Genomic DNA, 16265 nt, shown 5'->3' with positions numbered 1-16265 from the left:
AAAAGAAAAAAGAAAAAAGAAAAAAGAAAAAAGAAAAAGAAAAATCTGCAACTCCAAATCAGAGCCACTCACCCAAGAGATACAGTCACCCGCTGCACACACTTCGATCTCCATGGCCGAAACTTGAAGCTTCATTCAAATTTGTCAAGTTTATGCGAATCATGGCCTCAATCTCTACTTCTTTCGCCATTTCACAGAGTTCTCGCTTCTATTTTCATCCTCTAATCATCACTCTTAAACCCGTAATTGGCGTAAAGCCATCTCCCGTTACTTTTCCGGCCATTCAGACGCGGATTTCGCTACCGGAATCTAGGGCAAGGGGTTTGGTTCCGGTTGTGAGAGCGGGCATTGATATTCCTTCAGATATCAGACCTGGAAGGGCAGTGGAAACCGATAAACTGCCGACGGATGTGAGAAAGAGAGCGATGGAGGCTGTGGACACTTGTGGAGGAAGAGTAACCATTGGAGACGTTGCAAGCAGGGCGGGACTTAAGCTCAATGAAGCGCAGAAGGCTTTGCAGGCTCTAGCTGCTGATACCAATGGCTTTTTGGAGGTACTTATTGCATTTTGAAGTTCTTCTTCTACTGAGGATGAAGACTAGGATCCACTGGATTTCTTCTATCTGTATAGACTGTTAACGTAAGTTACAGAGCATTTTGAACTTCTTAATTTAGTGACAACAAATTTTTTCAAGATGTTCTTAACAGGTTTCTGATGAGGGCGACGTTCTCTACGTTTTCCCCAAAGATTATCGTTCAAAGCTTGCGGCCAAATCGTTTTGGATCAAGTTTGAACCTCTTATAGAGAAATCAAAGGTATTAACTAGGAAGCGTAGGGTTTCTCTTCAAAGTTCTAGTCTCAGGCAACAATTTTTGTGTGTTGTAATGGCGATCTTAACTCAATTTTCAGGCAGCTGCTGAATATCTTGTCAGGGTTTCATTTGGAACGGCACTAATTGCATCAATTGTTCTTGTATATACTACAATTATTGCTCTTATTTCAAGCAGAAGGTTGTAATATTGATCATGAACAATATAGAGTACAGGTTGAAGGTAACTTCAAACTATTGATTCAAGTTTAACGATGCAGTGAAGAGGATAATCGTGGAAGACGCGGCAGATCATATGATTCAGGATTCACATTCTATTTCAGTCCAACTGATCTTTTCTGGTAATAAATATCTTCTTTATCATGCAATTGCTGACTTTATTTGTAGAGGACTTTGGCCATTATTCCTTCCTGTTTGGATGGTGTAAGGTACTGGGATCCATACTACTACAGGAGACGCAGGCTACAGACAGAAGATAATAAGATGGACTTTATTGAATCTGTATGTGATTGAATGATATCTAGTTTCTATTACGATCCTTTGCTACTTTAGCTCAGATTTAAATCCTAACTCTGTAATGGCCTTCCTTCAGATTTTCTCATTTGTTTTTGGCGACGGCGATCCAAATCAAGGAATTGAAGAAGAGAGATGGAAGTTGGTAATATTTGAGGACTGTGTTCAGTGGTCCGTTACTTTCAATATTATATATAATTTCCCTACCTGTTTTATCAGCTAATATTTTGTAACAGGAAGTTGGTTTTAATTGTTTTCTTTGAGCAGTAACTATTTTATCAGCTAATATTTTGAGGTATACTTGCAGATTGGTCAATACATCACCTCCAATGGTGGTGTTGTAGCTGCTGAAGAACTTGCACCATATCTGGATGTGACAGAGGGGAACACGGTAAGTTGCCAATCATTGTTGCTTGACGGCTATTTAACAATAGGTGGAATCAACTGTAATTCAAATCTTATTTTTCTGTTTGACTTGTTTCATCCTCTTGATGATTGCAGGATGATGAATCGTACATTTTACCAGTTCTTTTACGTTTTGATGGCCAACCTGAAATCGATGAAGAGGTATGTTTAACGAGGTATGAAATGCTTGAATGGATACAATTAGCTCGATCTATGCATATTTGATGTCAAGAATATATGAACACAAGTCAGTTGCTACACTGAGGCTTGAATTGTTATGTTAATAAAAAGCTATGTAATGAAAAAAGACAAGGTTTTGGAGTACAATCTCCATTTGTATACAGTATTTCTGCCCCTGTTACAGGTTCATTGAAATGGAGAATGAAATAGTACTTCATGATGCAAGTTTAGATCTTCGGTTTATCGATATGTGATTATAACTTCCCCTCAAAGAAAAACTATTCACCGAAAGTTCTTTATTTATAGGGAAATATTCTATACCGATTTCCCTCCCTACAGCGCACAGCTTCTTCTCAGCGGAGTGGAAGGAAGGAGTATGTGGGTAAAAAATGGGCTGAGTGGGTTGGAGGGATTGAAAAGTTTTTCGAAGAGAAGAAATGGGTCTTTAGGTACCATGGTTAAGTTTCTTTACCTTATTCGGGAGTATGGTTTGAAGTTAATTAATGATCTGGAATTCTTTTGTCTGCAGTAAAACAAGTAATTCAGAGAGAGCAATGGCCATTGGATTGGGAGGGCTTAATCTGTTTGGTGTTATATTCCTTGGAGCCATGTTGAAGTATGGATATTAAGCTTGGATTGTTTTGTTGTGGTTTCTGAGGGAATCTAATAATTTCCACCCAATTCCATTTTTTTGAAGGGATGTTGCTGTTAAACCCAGTGGACTTATCAACTTTGTATCAGATATATTTCCTCTACTGCAGGTTTGAAGTCATTTGGTTACTTCTATCATATAATTATCCTATAATTTGATTCAATTTATGACACTATTCTTCATAATTAAAAAAAAAATGTGCAGGTATATGCTGGTTCGTTCTTCACGATTCCATTGGTCCGGTGGTTCATTATCCAGAAGAGAAATGCTGAAATAGGAAAAAGAAACCAAGCAAGGCAAAAGCGTGCCCGAGCGCTTGAACTGCCAGACGTGTCACTCAGACGCAAGGTAATTAAGATCTAGTTTTTAGAACACCAAAAGAAGTTTGCTCCTCTGTAGATCCATCCATTTTTAGGGGTGGATTGGTTCCAGTTTTGAGAAGTAACCCTATTTTGTTTTTCTTTTTCCCCACCAGTGTTCTGTTTTAGCATCGTTTTAGTACTCTCTAATGATGTCTATTTCACCGATTCTTGCATGCCATGTATTGCATTTTTTTGGGTGGAACTGCTCATCAGGTGGGAAAATTGCCTGTTGATTCACTAAATTTGGGCTGTAAAGTTAATATCCTCTTTTCAGATGCTAGCTCTGTTTACTCTTGTTGGAGTCTCTGCTGAAGTCCTACTTCTCAGTCGTTTAAGCATTCTGTTTTCTTTTAGAAAAACAAATGCAAAGCTCTCTATTTATTTCACCAAAGTATCTAATTCTTTGAATACAATCTTATCAGCTCCTCAGTGCTCGAGACATGGCCCAAAGAACTGTAATTGGACAGGATCGAATTGTGTATAGTAGTGATCGAGATCTAATCGAGCAAAATTATGAGCTCCAAGAATGGGAAAGGAAGTTCCGAGAGATTGAAAAATCAGATTAAAGAACTGGTGGTATCGATTGGAAAGGTATTGTTTCTCACTATTTAATCACTGATTGCCATATGCCATTTACTAAGAAGCTATATTTGCTGTATATGCGCACTTACCATATTGACCAGGCTAAGGGTGTAATTCATATTCCTGTAGAGAGTATTTCAAAATGCAATGCTATTAGACTACAAACTCCATCTTTAATTTTACCACTGACGGGTATGCATGTAGGTTTGGTGATTTATTTGTACACAAGAGGGGAAAATGAAATAGAGAAGCTTCCTTGACTTCATAACTCGAAAACTTGCTTAGTTAGGTCTTTGTTTAGCTAGGTCTTTGTTTAGCTAGGTCTTTGTTTAGCTAGGTCTTTGTTGAATTTGTTGAATAGGCAGAGAACTAACCTTCGATCAAAGGCTGACAAATAATTGGAGAGCCCCTTGAACTTCTAACTCTCAGTTGATGATCTAGGCCTTAACTAATTGAACTATACACAAGTTGTGACCTCTATTAATCAACAAGTATCTTATCTAAATTGTTCTCATTAGTTTATTTCGTGTATGCAGTCCCGTGATTCCAAGGTATAGACAATGTCCCACATATTCAAAATCGCCAAGATTTCACTAAGCTGTTGATTAGCCCGCAGGGTATAAGGGTGGCTTTCAATGTTAATTGGGGAAATGGTTTCTCTGTTTGGGAGAGTACCGAAGATTGTGATTCTGCTTCATAACAGAGCTTCTTTTTTATAGGAGGATTAGACTGCATAACTGTGATTTACTATGTAAAAATTCAAGGGAGTGGTCTAGGTCTTATCATTCCAACACTGTAAAATTAAAAGAATCAAATTGAGAATATAGCACAGAACACAACAATTTCCAGTCCTATTTGGCTTGCGTTAATTCTAATGTCTTGATGGGGGCGCCACTACAAAGGATCACCCATCTTGTCAAAACATTCAATACCTTAATCTCTGCTAAGTAGTTCCTAAATGTTTGTGTATAACTAGCTCAACCATGCATTTTCAGACAAATAAATGATTGTTTCTACCCAAACATGGTTCAATAAGTCTACTTTTACTTACAGTTTCAATTTTTATTTGAACTCTAATTAAGTTGATCTTAGCTTAAAATTTTTATAATGTTATTCTAAACCTAATTGTCAGTACAAATGGTTCATGATGTCCTTTTCCTATAAAATTCTATTTTTCATTGATCATTGGGACGGGGGAAAGTAAGAATCTATTCTTGTTATAAAGTAATGGCTCGTGATGTCCTTTTCATATTTTTATTTATTTTTATTTATCATTGGGACAGTGGAAAGAAAGAATCTATTATTGTTATAAAATTTAAATTTATATATCATTAATTAATTGATTTTTAAAAGTTATGAATCTGAGGCTTTCACAGGTAACTAAACCTTTTTTTTTTTTTAACAGGAACTAAATAATAATTATTATTATTTTCTTGGGAATTATTATCGTCCTGTAATTACTATTACTATGAACCGAAGCTAACCAGATTTTGACACCAACAGAATATTCAATACCGAGAAATTCACTTTTGAAGAAAGTGAGAGTGAGACACGAATAATTTGTGTTCGAAGAAATTCATCAAAACAAAGAGAAATATGAAAGGAAATTGCGCAGGAAAATTCTCCAGAGAAGAATCCACTTACAATCGCGAAGTCGCAACACGTTATTGGCTTCTTCAACTGAAGTATTTCGCCATCTGAATCGCCTTATGCTCGAACCCACACTTCTCGTAGAATCCTCGATTCTCAACGCTGCAATCAAGAATTACCTTATAGCATCCCATTGCACGAGCATGATTCGTAAGAAACTCTACGATTTTCTTCCCTAATTGCATCCCTCGAGCATTCGAATCCACCACCACGTCTTCGATGTGCCCTGCTTTCCCACAGTTTCTTATGAATTTCTTCTCGATGAAAACGCTTCCAGTGGCGATGATCTTCCCCGATCGATCGTCCTCTATGACACAAATGATATGATCGTCTCCAAGGGCGATTAATTCCTGAAACCTATCTTCGAAGTCCTTGTCGGACACAGAATCGCAAACGGTCAGTTGCTGCAATAGCTCAATGAATCCCTTGTTCTTGTCCGAAATCTCTAATTTTCGAACTTCTAATCGACGTTCTTCACTTGATGAGTTAGGGCTCTGCATTGCGGCTGAGAGATCGAGAGGAGAGAACGATTAGGAAGTTAATACGGATAGGGTTTTGCTGATAGATCAACAATACAATAGAGATTATAAGCAAGAGAAGTCAAAACATTCCCGAAAAAACGAATGCAGCTGCGGAAATCGAAACCAAACCTTGTAAAATCCTAAACAGAGATGAATGATCTTAAGATCTGCAGATGAAGGCTACTATTGCGTTGCGGATCTCTGGAGATGAGGTTTTCTTGTTGATCTGAAGAATGTTGGGAGCAATGGACAGAAATGACGAAGCGATTTTAAGAAACTGTGAACGCGCGTGAGAGAGGCAAGAGGCCTTTGTAAGCGCGCACGAGATAAGGGAGGAGCAAGTTGAATAATCGACAAAAAAAAAAAAAAAAAAAAAAAAGAGCCAAAATATTTTCACCGCCTAAATTTGAAAAAACAAAATAATATTTATATATATCGACATTTTCATTTTGAGAAGCGAGGTGAAAATACTAAAATATCCTCTATTCTTTAAACTCGGTTGGGTATAAAAGGCATTTCCTGAAATCAACCAATTATGACAAAAAATTCAAGTAATTTGGATTGAAATTGACTTCAGATTTCATAAAATCACGTACTTGAATCTTAAGTCGTAGAATAATCGTAATGTTAAAAAATCATTATTTATTAAAGCTTATAAACTGAAAATTGTTTTTTAAAAAATTAGATAGTAATAGCACAAGTGATAAAGCCTTGTGAATATGTAACCCATCAAATGCACAGCACTAGAACCTCCCTGGTATGACCTTATGCAGTATGGTAAAAACATGATGAAAACCAAGCAAACCGGAACTCTCTGCTTAGCTCGGTTTTCTAATCCTATGTTTGATATGTTAGTTTTAAACCACATTCGATAGGTTCGTTTACTTTTTGGTAGAAAACCAACTCAAATGGTTCGATTCTCAGCTCTACCATTCTTTCTTCTCTCTAACAAAACAACCCCTCTACTTCTCTTGCAAAATTCCGAGAGCCTCCCTCTTCGGTTTCAGCACCGAAAACTATAGAGAAATGACAAAGACGATAACTTTTCGAGAGAGCTATCTTCCTCCCCCAATCCCCTATGGACTGACTAATTTGCAAAGTTTCTTTAAACTCCATCTATTTACAAAAGTTACAACCTAATGGTAACACCATTATGCCACTGCTCATATCCTAATAACTTCGTAATTAGTACTACTCTTAACAATTTGCTTTTCACGTATTCTCGATGATCATAATCAAAGGTAATATACGAAACCTCGGAACTCTGAACTTAATCAAATAAAATATGATTAGAATCTCATGAAGAAACACAAACTTTCCAGACTGAAGAAAAAAAATGTGTTTTCCATTGGAAATACATTCTCATTTACCATCCTAAGCCACCAGTTTTTTTATTACCTCGAGTCCATGATTGTGTAAGCTTTCAATTGGCGGCTGACAAGTTCATTCTTCCGACGGTCTTTGCCCCAAAACTGAAATGTCTTCATACCGCTTCTGCATAATTATTAGACCATCATATATCAAAACAGAGTTGAAAATGAGTTAAGAAAGCTACTAATTCGGAACAACAGTTGTTTAGTAGCATTTTTATGCAGGTAAGCATCTCCTCTAAAGAAGAATTGTAGTAGAATGAATACGGATGAATATAATAGTTTCAAGTTACCTTCATATAATTTTTCTAGCATGTAAATCACTCTTGATTTGTTCTTTCGACCCATTTTACTCATCGTTATGAAGGACATTTTCAATTAAAAAAAAAACACTAATAAATATTGTCTACTTCGTGGGCGCGAGTAGCAATCCTAACAGCCCTTCTTCACCCATTAGCAGCCCTTTTAAGAGTTCAACATGTAAGATTGAGTTAGTCTTCAAACTTCGGACTTTCGATCAAAGATATAATATCTTAATTAGTTGAGTTATGTTTTTGGTGCCAGTTGTTAGTAATTATCGACAATTATCGACAGCTCACTTAACATACAAGAAAAAGGGAGCATCACAACCATGAGTAGTTAAAACCAATTTGCTTCTGAACCGTGACACGGTTTAATACACAAACTACTTAGTTTATAATTATCCCAGGAAACTTCTAATACAGCCTTAACTTTCTAGAAATTAAGACTTTCCTGGTCTTAAGAACACAAAAATGATCTTGAAATAAAGATCCAGAATAAAACATCAAGTATATATTCTAGATTAATGGAGCACACAAGAATAGCCAAAATGATCGTCTATGTGGAGAAAGAGGCCATCAATAAATTTGAAATGTGTACGTAGAAAAACAAAGTAAATCAGTTTATGGGGTTAGGTTCCATACCCCAACATTGTTGTACTCCCAGAGCTTGTGAACTCCATAATCCACAGCCTGCGCCATTAGAAATACTAGCATTAAGGTAAGAAAAAGATACCATAAACTTACAGAAACAACACAAATGCCATGCAGCTCATAAGTCCCCTGCCACAATTTAACATACCAAGGCCCATTACATAACAGTCCATAAAACAAACAGAGAAGCATCCTTACGTTCCTTTTTCCTGGTTACCACTTCCATTATCATGATAGTTTAAAATCTAAAGCAAAAAAGGAAGCCCTCTGACTACAATAAACAGATCAAATAATGCCCAAATTCCGTATTTACACAATTCAGAATCTGCACACAATCATCAATGAAATTCAATACGATCATGTTCGGCGAATTTTTTAATTGATGCCAGAACCAATATATGAATCCAAAGAGGATGTTGGAACAAAAAAAAAACCAATATATGAATCCTCTACGCGTTATCGTTTCTCCTCCAGCAGATAAACCATAAATTTCAATACAGTTTCACCTTGTGAGCGGGCAGATACGAATAAACTTATTTCGTTGAACTTTTTCCACGAATCAGCGATAACACAGCCACGAAGTTTAATATCAATATCCAGTGATTTGCAAAAACTAGATCCTCAGATTGAGTGCGGAAAACGAAATTAACAAAACCACAATCCACCAAAAAAAATAGAGAAAAAAGCAACAGACATAAATGAGAATGAAAAATGAGGTCCACAACATTACCCGCTCTCCGAGAAAAGCACCGGCGATGATGAAGGTGACATAAACAGAATTACGGCGCATAATCACTCTGTACAGACCTTCGAAAAGGCCTCCTCCGCTTCTTCGACCTGCTGAGTTCATTGTCGATGTTCTCGCGAGTTCTTTGCCTTCTGATCGATGCGTTAGGGTTAGTAGAAACTTCCCGCGCCTTTGGTTGAGAGAAGAAGACGGGAATGGAATAGTTTGATTTGTTGCAACTCTTGACCGCTTCGAACCGATTCGAACCGATTCGACTCTGCTGCAATAACCCTTAACGATCTGGATGAACCGCTCCGGTTTAATTGAAATAGCGAGCATTCCAGCTATTCCCTTGATGAATAAATGCACTACTTATTGGTCCATCATAAAATTAAACAAAATTAAAAAAGTCAAAGCATAAATATAAATAAAGAAATCGAAATACTTTGATTCAATATGCAAGTTTAGATCGCATTACTTCATTAATGCATAAATCTCTTGAAGCGGGCGACTCGTTGAGTACAGAATCCGCGGCGGCGCGTGCTGATCCCTTTGCCGCGCATTACAGCAGAGCTGCAGAGTCTTCCAAGCTTGCGGACCAAGGGCTTAATCTTCCCGTTTGCCGGAGATTTGGCCATTCTTGTGATGGAGCTTTGGGATGGCGGATTCGAGCTGAAGGAGACTGCGAAGCTTGAAGGTCACACTGACAGGGTATGGAGTCTGGCATGGAATCCCGCCACCGGAGTTGGAGGAATTCCACTTGTTTTCGCTTCCTGCAGCGGTGATAAAACCGTCCGTATCTGGGAGCAAAATCCTTCCTCTGGTTCGTGGAATTGCAAGGTTCTATTTCATCTATCGATTTTTGTTGAATCGTTGATTATAAGAGTTTGTATGGTATTGGATTTTAACGTGGATGCAGTGATTTCAGTTTATTGGAAATTGTTTATCCAGTTGGTAGTTCTTTTACTTCGATGTTATTACGAAATATTTGGATTTAGATGACGAACATAAACAGAAGAACTTATGCAACCGAGAAAGTTTCTCATCTTACAAGAGTTCCTTTTGTTTTGTGAAATTTTTTATTCTCCATTTGATTGTAAGACACTTAATCGAAATCTTAGGTGTTTGACTTTGGGAGCTGAAATGCTAATGTAGTGTTGTTTACAGGCAGTTTTGGAAGAAACGCATACTAGAACTGTTAGGTCGTGCGCTTGGTCACCAAACGGTAAATTATTGGCCACTGCAAGCTTTGATGCCACCACGGCTATTTGGGAGAATATAGGGGGTGATTATGAATGTGTTTCCACTCTAGAGGTAGTATTGCCTATCAAGTATTATATGTAGACACCATATTCATTGCAAGATTTTATCCTGATGATCCATAAGGATGGGGGTATCTGCTATTTTATTGCCCTTGTCTTATCCAATCATCAGTGCATTTAAAAAACCTGTCTTATTGGTTGACTTTTAGGGTCATGAGAATGAGATCAAGAGCGTTTCTTGGAATGCGTCTGGTTCTTTGCTTGCAACGTGCAGTCGAGACAGAACCGTTTGGATTTGGGAAGTCTTTCCAGGCAACGAGTATGAGTGTGTTTCTGTGTTGCAAGGACACACACAAGACGTAAAAATGGTTCAGTGGCACCCGACCATGGATCTCGTATTCTCGTGCAGCTATGACAACACTGTCAAGGTACTTCTAAGATGGGTTCTGATATTATTTTTTCGATCTGCGTATGGATTGCATCAGATTTGCACAGGAGATATTGATTTATGAGGATGAAACCACTTCAGGTTTGGGCAGGCGATGACGACAACGATGATTGGCACTGTGTTCAGACTTTGGATGAATCTAACAAGTACATAACTATTTCACTTTTCTCTCATGCATTTTTTATAAATCAATCCTCAGGTTTAACTTGATTGTGATGCCAATTTTCTTTCAGTGGTCACTCTTCTACAGTTTGGGCCCTTTCTTTTAATCCAACTGGAAACAAAATGGTCACCTGTAGGTAAGCTCTGTGTGTGAGAGAGAGAGAGAGCAATAAAACTTGAAATTTTCTTGGAAGCTATTCATTTTTCCCCATTTCTTTGTTCATATGGACGTTAATAAGGAATTATTTCAAACCATGTTTTAAATGATTCGATTAGGTGGATCTAATTTGACAATGTTGCACTTTTGTAGTGATGATCTCACCCTTAAAATATGGGAATCAGATGAGACAAGGTTGCATTCCGGGGGTGGCTATTCCCCATGGTGAGCGACACAAAAACTTCATCGTTATTGTTCTGTGCCTTCGGAATAATGAAATTTATTGATCGCATATGTTATGTTTCCTGTATTTTTGGTACCTTGGCTGCTTGGTTTTTATGCTTAAATATGAGCATTGGCTTGAAAATGAAAGAACCATTCATAATATGTATCATTTATCTAATCGACACGGTCTCCGTTGATTAAAACCTTGTAATCGTATGAGCTAAAAAGGAATCCCTGTTTCTTGAAGATTTTGCTTCTACGACAAAACATTGATTTCTTACCTGTTTATATGTCTGTGTTATTTATTTATTTATCATCTTATTATTATTATTAATAATTTCTTAATGAGACACTATTGATATCTTTGTTCGTCTTCAACTGCTGTGTTGTGTTTGTTTTTCTGTAACCATGCTGATGGGAAGTTCTTTTATCTGGTTTTGTTAGGAGGCATACTTGTACTCTTTCTGGTTATCATGATCGAACAATTTTCTCCGTTCATTGGTCGAGGTAAATTAATTATTTTGTTGCTCTAAGGTTTTAATTTTAGGTCTATTAAAGATTTTTCTTTCTCGTGTTACCGTATTTAAAGACAGTTAGTCCAGTAATTGCATAGAACTTAAGGCGTGCAGAAATTTGTTCATCTTATATTGTAATTTCTAACCATACATCTATGAGACTGATGATTATTGCACGTGAATGTGACAGAAATGGTATAATTGCCAGTGGAGCAGCTGACGATTCTCTCCGTTTGTTTGTGGAGAATCAAGAGAAAGTGGTGATGAATGCCTGCCTCACCTTATTATTATATGCATTTGTTCACCTTATATAGGGTCGGGATTCAAACCTACGAGTTCTTAAAAGAAACGGGGATGTCTTAACCATTGAGCTATACTCATGTTAGCGTCGTTAATTTTAGGACGTGAAAATGTAGTGGAACTTTCAATGAAAGGAAAGGAAAAAATATTGACCACTCTCTCTTTTCTGCTTGCAGATTGATGGACCTTCATTCCAGTTGCTATTTAAGAAGGAGAAAGCCCATAACATGGATGTAAATTCAGTGCAATGGAGCCCAGGGGTAAGTTTTTTATTTCAACATGCAAAATGTTTACTTAACCAGCATTTAAATGATTAGGCTCATGACTGGAATCAAACTTTAGTCATGTATGGACCGATATACTATGATCTGTCGACTCAAATCCTTAGTAGCCACTGCCTTGTATCCTAAGATTAGTTGAGATACATATGGTAACCGTCCAAGCCCACCGCTAGCAGATATTGTTCTTTTTTAGCTTTTCCTTCTAAGCTTCCCATCAAGGTTTTAAAACGTGTCTATTAGGGAGAGGTTTCCACACTCTTATAAGGAATGGTTCCCCTCTCCAACCGATGTGGGATCGCACACATACAAGGTGACACCATCTGCCCGAGTGGAAGTCGGAAGACCTCAGGAATCACAGCCCCATTACTCTGAGCTGTTAACTTCTGTCTTTTAGCTGGTCTATAATTCAAATGGCTGATTGTATGCTATTATCTCTGCTACTAATGAGACGCTACGCTTTTCTCTCATTCTAACATTTCCATTCCATCTTGTGTCAGGAGGAGAGGCTTCTTGGTTCGGCGAGCGATGATGGTACTATAAGGATATGGGAGCTGATTCCTATTTCCTAATTCCTAAATTAACTTTTCAAATCATGTTAGTGCCATAGTGTTCTTATCTGATAACCAAATGGTTATAATAAATTATGTGAATTATAATGTTAAAGCTTGGTAGAGAATGTGTTTTGGGGCATCCACTTATTTTTATCTCTTGATTATCAAATCTTTTAACCTTATTGTTGAGTCTTTGTATGGGAATAGTTTATATAGCGAGGGAACATAATATATATGTCTTAACTTGTTAGAACGATAAACCATATTATGTCTTAACTTGCAAGTTAACGATAAACCAAGAGACCAGATGCAGAATGTGAGCTTGCTAGATGATGCTCCAAACTTGTCAAGTCCAAAACTCAATAGAATTGGGAGAGTTTAAAGAAGAGAGAGGGAGACGGATAAAAATATATATATTTTGAGTTTTTTTTTTTTTTTTTTTTTTTTTTTTTTGAATTATAGGTCATCAGAATATAAGAAGAGAGGGAGACGGATAATTGCCTAATATTTGATTAAATAAGTTTGGGACACTCTAAAATTCATGTAGTAGCTAAAAATTAACATAAATACCCCTAAAATTTGTAGATTTAGATTTGACATCCTATATGGTTCTTAAATACTTCAACAATAATTGGCATGTTTTCTTGTGATGCCCGAATAGAAATAGTACATGAACGAACCAATACCACATTTGAATATAAGTGATTCAATTGATAGAATGGTTGAAAAAGATTTACACCAATGTGCATATGAACTTTTAGAAATAAACATGTTTTGTTTGGATCAATTTTATGTTAAGTGACTTTTTAGAAGTTTTTTCTAAAAAAACATGTGAGTGAAAACAAAACATACTAAGATGACATCAAAACAATATTAAAAATAATGACATCAAAACAATATTAAAAATAATTTAGCGTACATTTAACCAAAATACAAAATTCGTAAATCTATATATTTTTTATAGTTTAGTATGTATTATTGAGTTCAAATCACAGGAATGTAATCCAAATTTATAAATTTTTTATATTAATAATATATATTTTAATTGATTAAATTAGTTAAATTAAGATTATTGTGATCAAATTGAAATTGTGTTCATGAGAAGGTACGAGGGATAGAGGAATAATAGAAGAATATTAATAAAGTTAGTATTTTTGAAATACTTAGTAGAATATTAATAAGACTCTTTAAAGTTACTTTAAAGAGTATTTTTGAAATACTTAGTTTTAAAAATAAATTACTTACCGTTTTCATCCAAAACTAACCGTAAGTAAAGTTCAAGAGTATTTTTTTAATATTTTTATTAATTTAACTTATTTTTAAAATTTATTTGAAGAAAAAAAAAAATAGTAGAAGAGAAAGCTAGATGATTAAAGGCAAAAAAAGATTACATAGGGATTAAGATTAATCAATAATAATAATAATGATGATGATGGAGAATTCATAATTGTATTAACTAATAACAATGGGAAATCAAATGGCCGCCATGAACAAAACAAAGTGCATCATTTTGTTTGATTGCTTCCATTCAAAATCTCTCCCCAGATGTTGGAAACACTAATATTATTCAGAGCTTGGGATGTTTTTTTTTTTTTAATTTTTTTTTATTGCAATTAATTTACCCCACCTAGGAAATCACTGAAAATCAGCACCTGTTCTCCGGTCTGAATCCGCCATTGTTGGCCCTCCTTCCTTCCTCAATCAGCGCCGCCCTCGCCGATCCAATTCCAGTCGGAAATAAACAAGCGTCAAAGGCAAAGCAATCGATCCAATCCTTCAGCAGCTCCTCTTGTCCCCATATCTCCGGTATCCAGACCCGACCCGCTACCTCCCCCCGATGCCTCTTCAGCCTCTCCCGTCCACCTTCCTCCTCCTCCTCCGCCGCCGCCGCCGCCGCAGGTACCTCCACTGCCACCCCGTCGTCCTCCTTCACGTCCGATTCCGAGCGTTTTCCTCCGCGGAAACTCGAAACCAGACATCGTAATTCCTGTTCGATTCCGCCGTTTCGAGCAGGCGGAGGCGGAGGAGAAAGGGAGTACTGATGAAGACAAGAACCGGCGCCTTGAAAATCCATCTCCCGCGAACTCGCTCGAACCTCTGCCCTCATGCAAAAATTAAAAAAAAAAAAAAAAGAATTTTAAAAAACGCTGGAACTGACTCGAATCCCGTTGGCTATGGAAAAGGAAGAAGAATAATTAGTTAAATGGATTGAACAGAGAAAGAAAGTGACAGAGTATGTGAGGGAGAAGAAGAAGAAGAAGGATTTGTGGTTTGGGGTTTGATTGGGGAGTGGGAATTTGAAGGAAAATGAAATGGGAGAATTTTCAGAGGAAAGGGGGAAAAAAAAAAGGAAAAAGAAAAAGAAAAAAAATGAAGGGCTGAGATTGGAAGTTGGAGGATTGTGAGGCTGAGGTTGATTTGGTATTCATTGGCCAATGAAATTGGTTTTATTGGTATGAGTTATGAGAGAGAGAGAGGAGGAGGCTAAGCTATGGGTTCAAATTATGCATTCATTATAGGAATTTCTTTGTTGGGTAATGACTTAAAAGGGGTGGGGATCTTGATTCTGACTTCATAAAGATATTTTTCCTAGCGTTTGAGGTCTACAATTCTTGCTCATGATTGTGATGGTAGGATAATAATTGGGCGACATTTGTTCTAACTAAGTGAATAAACCAATCGTGTGAAATTTGGACTTCACGGATAATATTGGCGTATGTTCGAGTCTCGGATCACGTTTAAGAGAAATGTTTAGAAAACGTGAGCGAGGAAATACGTTGAAAACAATTTTAAAGAAAGTAATGTTTTAAGCTAAAAGTGAATAAGTAATAACGACTTTGATGACATATAACTTGGGTATAAAAAATTGACAACTAGTCAGATCTTTTATTTTACATTTTTTGGCATTTTAGCTTTGTTGGGTGTAGACATGATTTTGGTGATCGATCATACATCCATGCATTGACACAACAATAATAGTAAAAGGGATTTGAAATGTGCATACGGTCATAGACAAACATGACAGAGAGAGCTAGCGTGTTTTCTTTTAATCAAGTTTGTAATCGTGGTTGAATAGTGAAGTAATTTAACCAGAATATGTGAACCAAAATCAGGTGTTTTGAGTTATGAATTCAACATTTTAGCTTACTTTCCTGAGTAATTTTTAAATAAATAAATAATAATAATTATTATTATTATTTGGTAAGGTTAAAAATCATTCTCAAACATATTTATAATAATTTAAAATTATTTTAGTTTTTAATTTTACATTTCTAAATTGATTTTACAAAATTAAAATATGATTTAAAATAATTTTAACAAGTTGAAAGTTATTTGGGGTAAATCACTAAGCACATTGTACCAACCTCGAAATGATAAATTGGGTAAAAGAGGAAAAAAGACGTTTTTGTCCAAGTACATATGAAAACTGGAAGAAAGAAGGAAAGGAAATGGAGGGGCATGATGGGATGGATGGGGGTTGAGGACACCGACATGTGTCTCACACGAACGGAAAGCAAGACAGCCACTACTGGCACGCCTGAAGAGACGCTTCACCCAATTCAAATTCTATTATTAATTATTTCATTTTAAATAATAATACAAATTATTGTTTTTCTTG

General features: G+C 36.4%; 5 protein-coding genes across 11 annotated transcripts; 2 read left to right on the top strand and 3 right to left on the bottom strand.

The window, feature by feature from the left end:
• Window positions 1-16: 16 nt before the first annotated feature.
• On the top strand, window positions 17-4376 carry LOC111789883 (uncharacterized protein At5g03900, chloroplastic). Of its 2 annotated transcripts, none has more exons than XM_023670603.2 (14): window positions 17-554; window positions 709-816; window positions 911-1011; window positions 1091-1171; window positions 1259-1331; window positions 1423-1488; window positions 1651-1734; window positions 1845-1910; window positions 2235-2377; window positions 2458-2544; window positions 2626-2689; window positions 2785-2928; window positions 3365-3533; window positions 4043-4376. In XM_023670603.2, the coding sequence occupies exons 1-13, from the start codon at window positions 153-155 to the stop codon at window positions 3506-3508; spliced, it is 1563 nt and encodes a 520-aa protein (XP_023526371.2). In that variant the 5' UTR covers window positions 17-152; the 3' UTR covers window positions 3509-3533; window positions 4043-4376. The 2 variants fall into 2 exon arrangements, with proteins under 2 accessions (XP_023526371.2, XP_023526370.2); XM_023670602.2 differs by having other exon boundaries at window positions 18-554; window positions 4061-4376.
• GNA1 (glucose-6-phosphate acetyltransferase 1) lies at window positions 1752-6050 on the bottom strand. 3 transcript variants are annotated; one of them, XM_087122398.1, is made up of 3 exons: window positions 5825-6046; window positions 5169-5679; window positions 1752-1893 (listed from the first exon to the last, which is right to left on the bottom strand). In XM_087122398.1, exon 2 carries the CDS (start codon window positions 5672-5674, stop codon window positions 5201-5203), a length of 474 nt encoding a protein of 157 aa, XP_086978524.1. In that variant the 5' UTR covers window positions 5675-5679; window positions 5825-6046; the 3' UTR covers window positions 1752-1893; window positions 5169-5200. The 3 variants fall into 3 exon arrangements, with proteins under 3 accessions (XP_086978524.1, XP_086978525.1, XP_086978523.1); XM_087122399.1 differs by lacking the exon at window positions 1752-1893 and having other exon boundaries at window positions 5030-5732; window positions 5825-6050; XM_087122397.1 differs by lacking the exon at window positions 1752-1893 and having other exon boundaries at window positions 5030-5679; window positions 5825-6045.
• Window positions 6051-6942: 892 nt separating this feature from the next.
• On the bottom strand, window positions 6943-8980 carry LOC111789887 (cytochrome b-c1 complex subunit 9, mitochondrial). The gene is made up of 3 exons (XM_023670608.2): window positions 8749-8980; window positions 8010-8057; window positions 6943-7189 (listed from the first exon to the last, which is right to left on the bottom strand). The coding sequence occupies exons 1-3, from the start codon at window positions 8866-8868 to the stop codon at window positions 7139-7141; spliced, it is 219 nt and encodes a 72-aa protein (XP_023526376.1). The 5' UTR covers window positions 8869-8980; the 3' UTR covers window positions 6943-7138.
• Window positions 8981-9189: 209 nt separating this feature from the next.
• On the top strand, window positions 9190-12799 carry LOC111789884 (protein CIA1). 4 transcript variants are annotated; one of them, XM_087122393.1, is made up of 10 exons: window positions 9190-9568; window positions 9917-10059; window positions 10217-10435; window positions 10537-10601; window positions 10689-10754; window positions 10928-10999; window positions 11444-11506; window positions 11705-11774; window positions 11991-12074; window positions 12593-12799. In XM_087122393.1, the coding sequence occupies exons 1-10, from the start codon at window positions 9391-9393 to the stop codon at window positions 12662-12664; spliced, it is 1032 nt and encodes a 343-aa protein (XP_086978519.1). In that variant the 5' UTR covers window positions 9190-9390; the 3' UTR covers window positions 12665-12799. The 4 variants fall into 4 exon arrangements, with proteins under 4 accessions (XP_086978519.1, XP_086978520.1, XP_086978521.1 ...); XM_087122394.1 differs by having other exon boundaries at window positions 9190-9585; window positions 9917-9970; XM_023670604.2 differs by having other exon boundaries at window positions 9191-9585; window positions 9913-10059.
• A 1277-nt stretch (window positions 12800-14076) lies between these two features.
• LOC111791279 (uncharacterized) lies at window positions 14077-15107 on the bottom strand. Its single transcript, XM_023672557.2, has one exon. The coding sequence runs from the start codon at window positions 14751-14753 to the stop codon at window positions 14292-14294; it is 462 nt and encodes a 153-aa protein (XP_023528325.1). The 5' UTR covers window positions 14754-15107; the 3' UTR covers window positions 14077-14291.
• Window positions 15108-16265: the final 1158 nt, after the last annotated feature.

The sequence above is a fragment of the Cucurbita pepo genome, chromosome 3, assembly GCF_057944985.1.
Source record: "Cucurbita pepo subsp. pepo isolate OVF chromosome 3, ASM5794498v1, whole genome shotgun sequence".
NCBI classification, from domain to species: Eukaryota; Viridiplantae; Streptophyta; class Magnoliopsida; order Cucurbitales; family Cucurbitaceae; genus Cucurbita; species Cucurbita pepo.
Note: the sequence above shows the minus strand (reverse complement) of the source record. Positions and strands in the feature narration are given on the sequence as shown.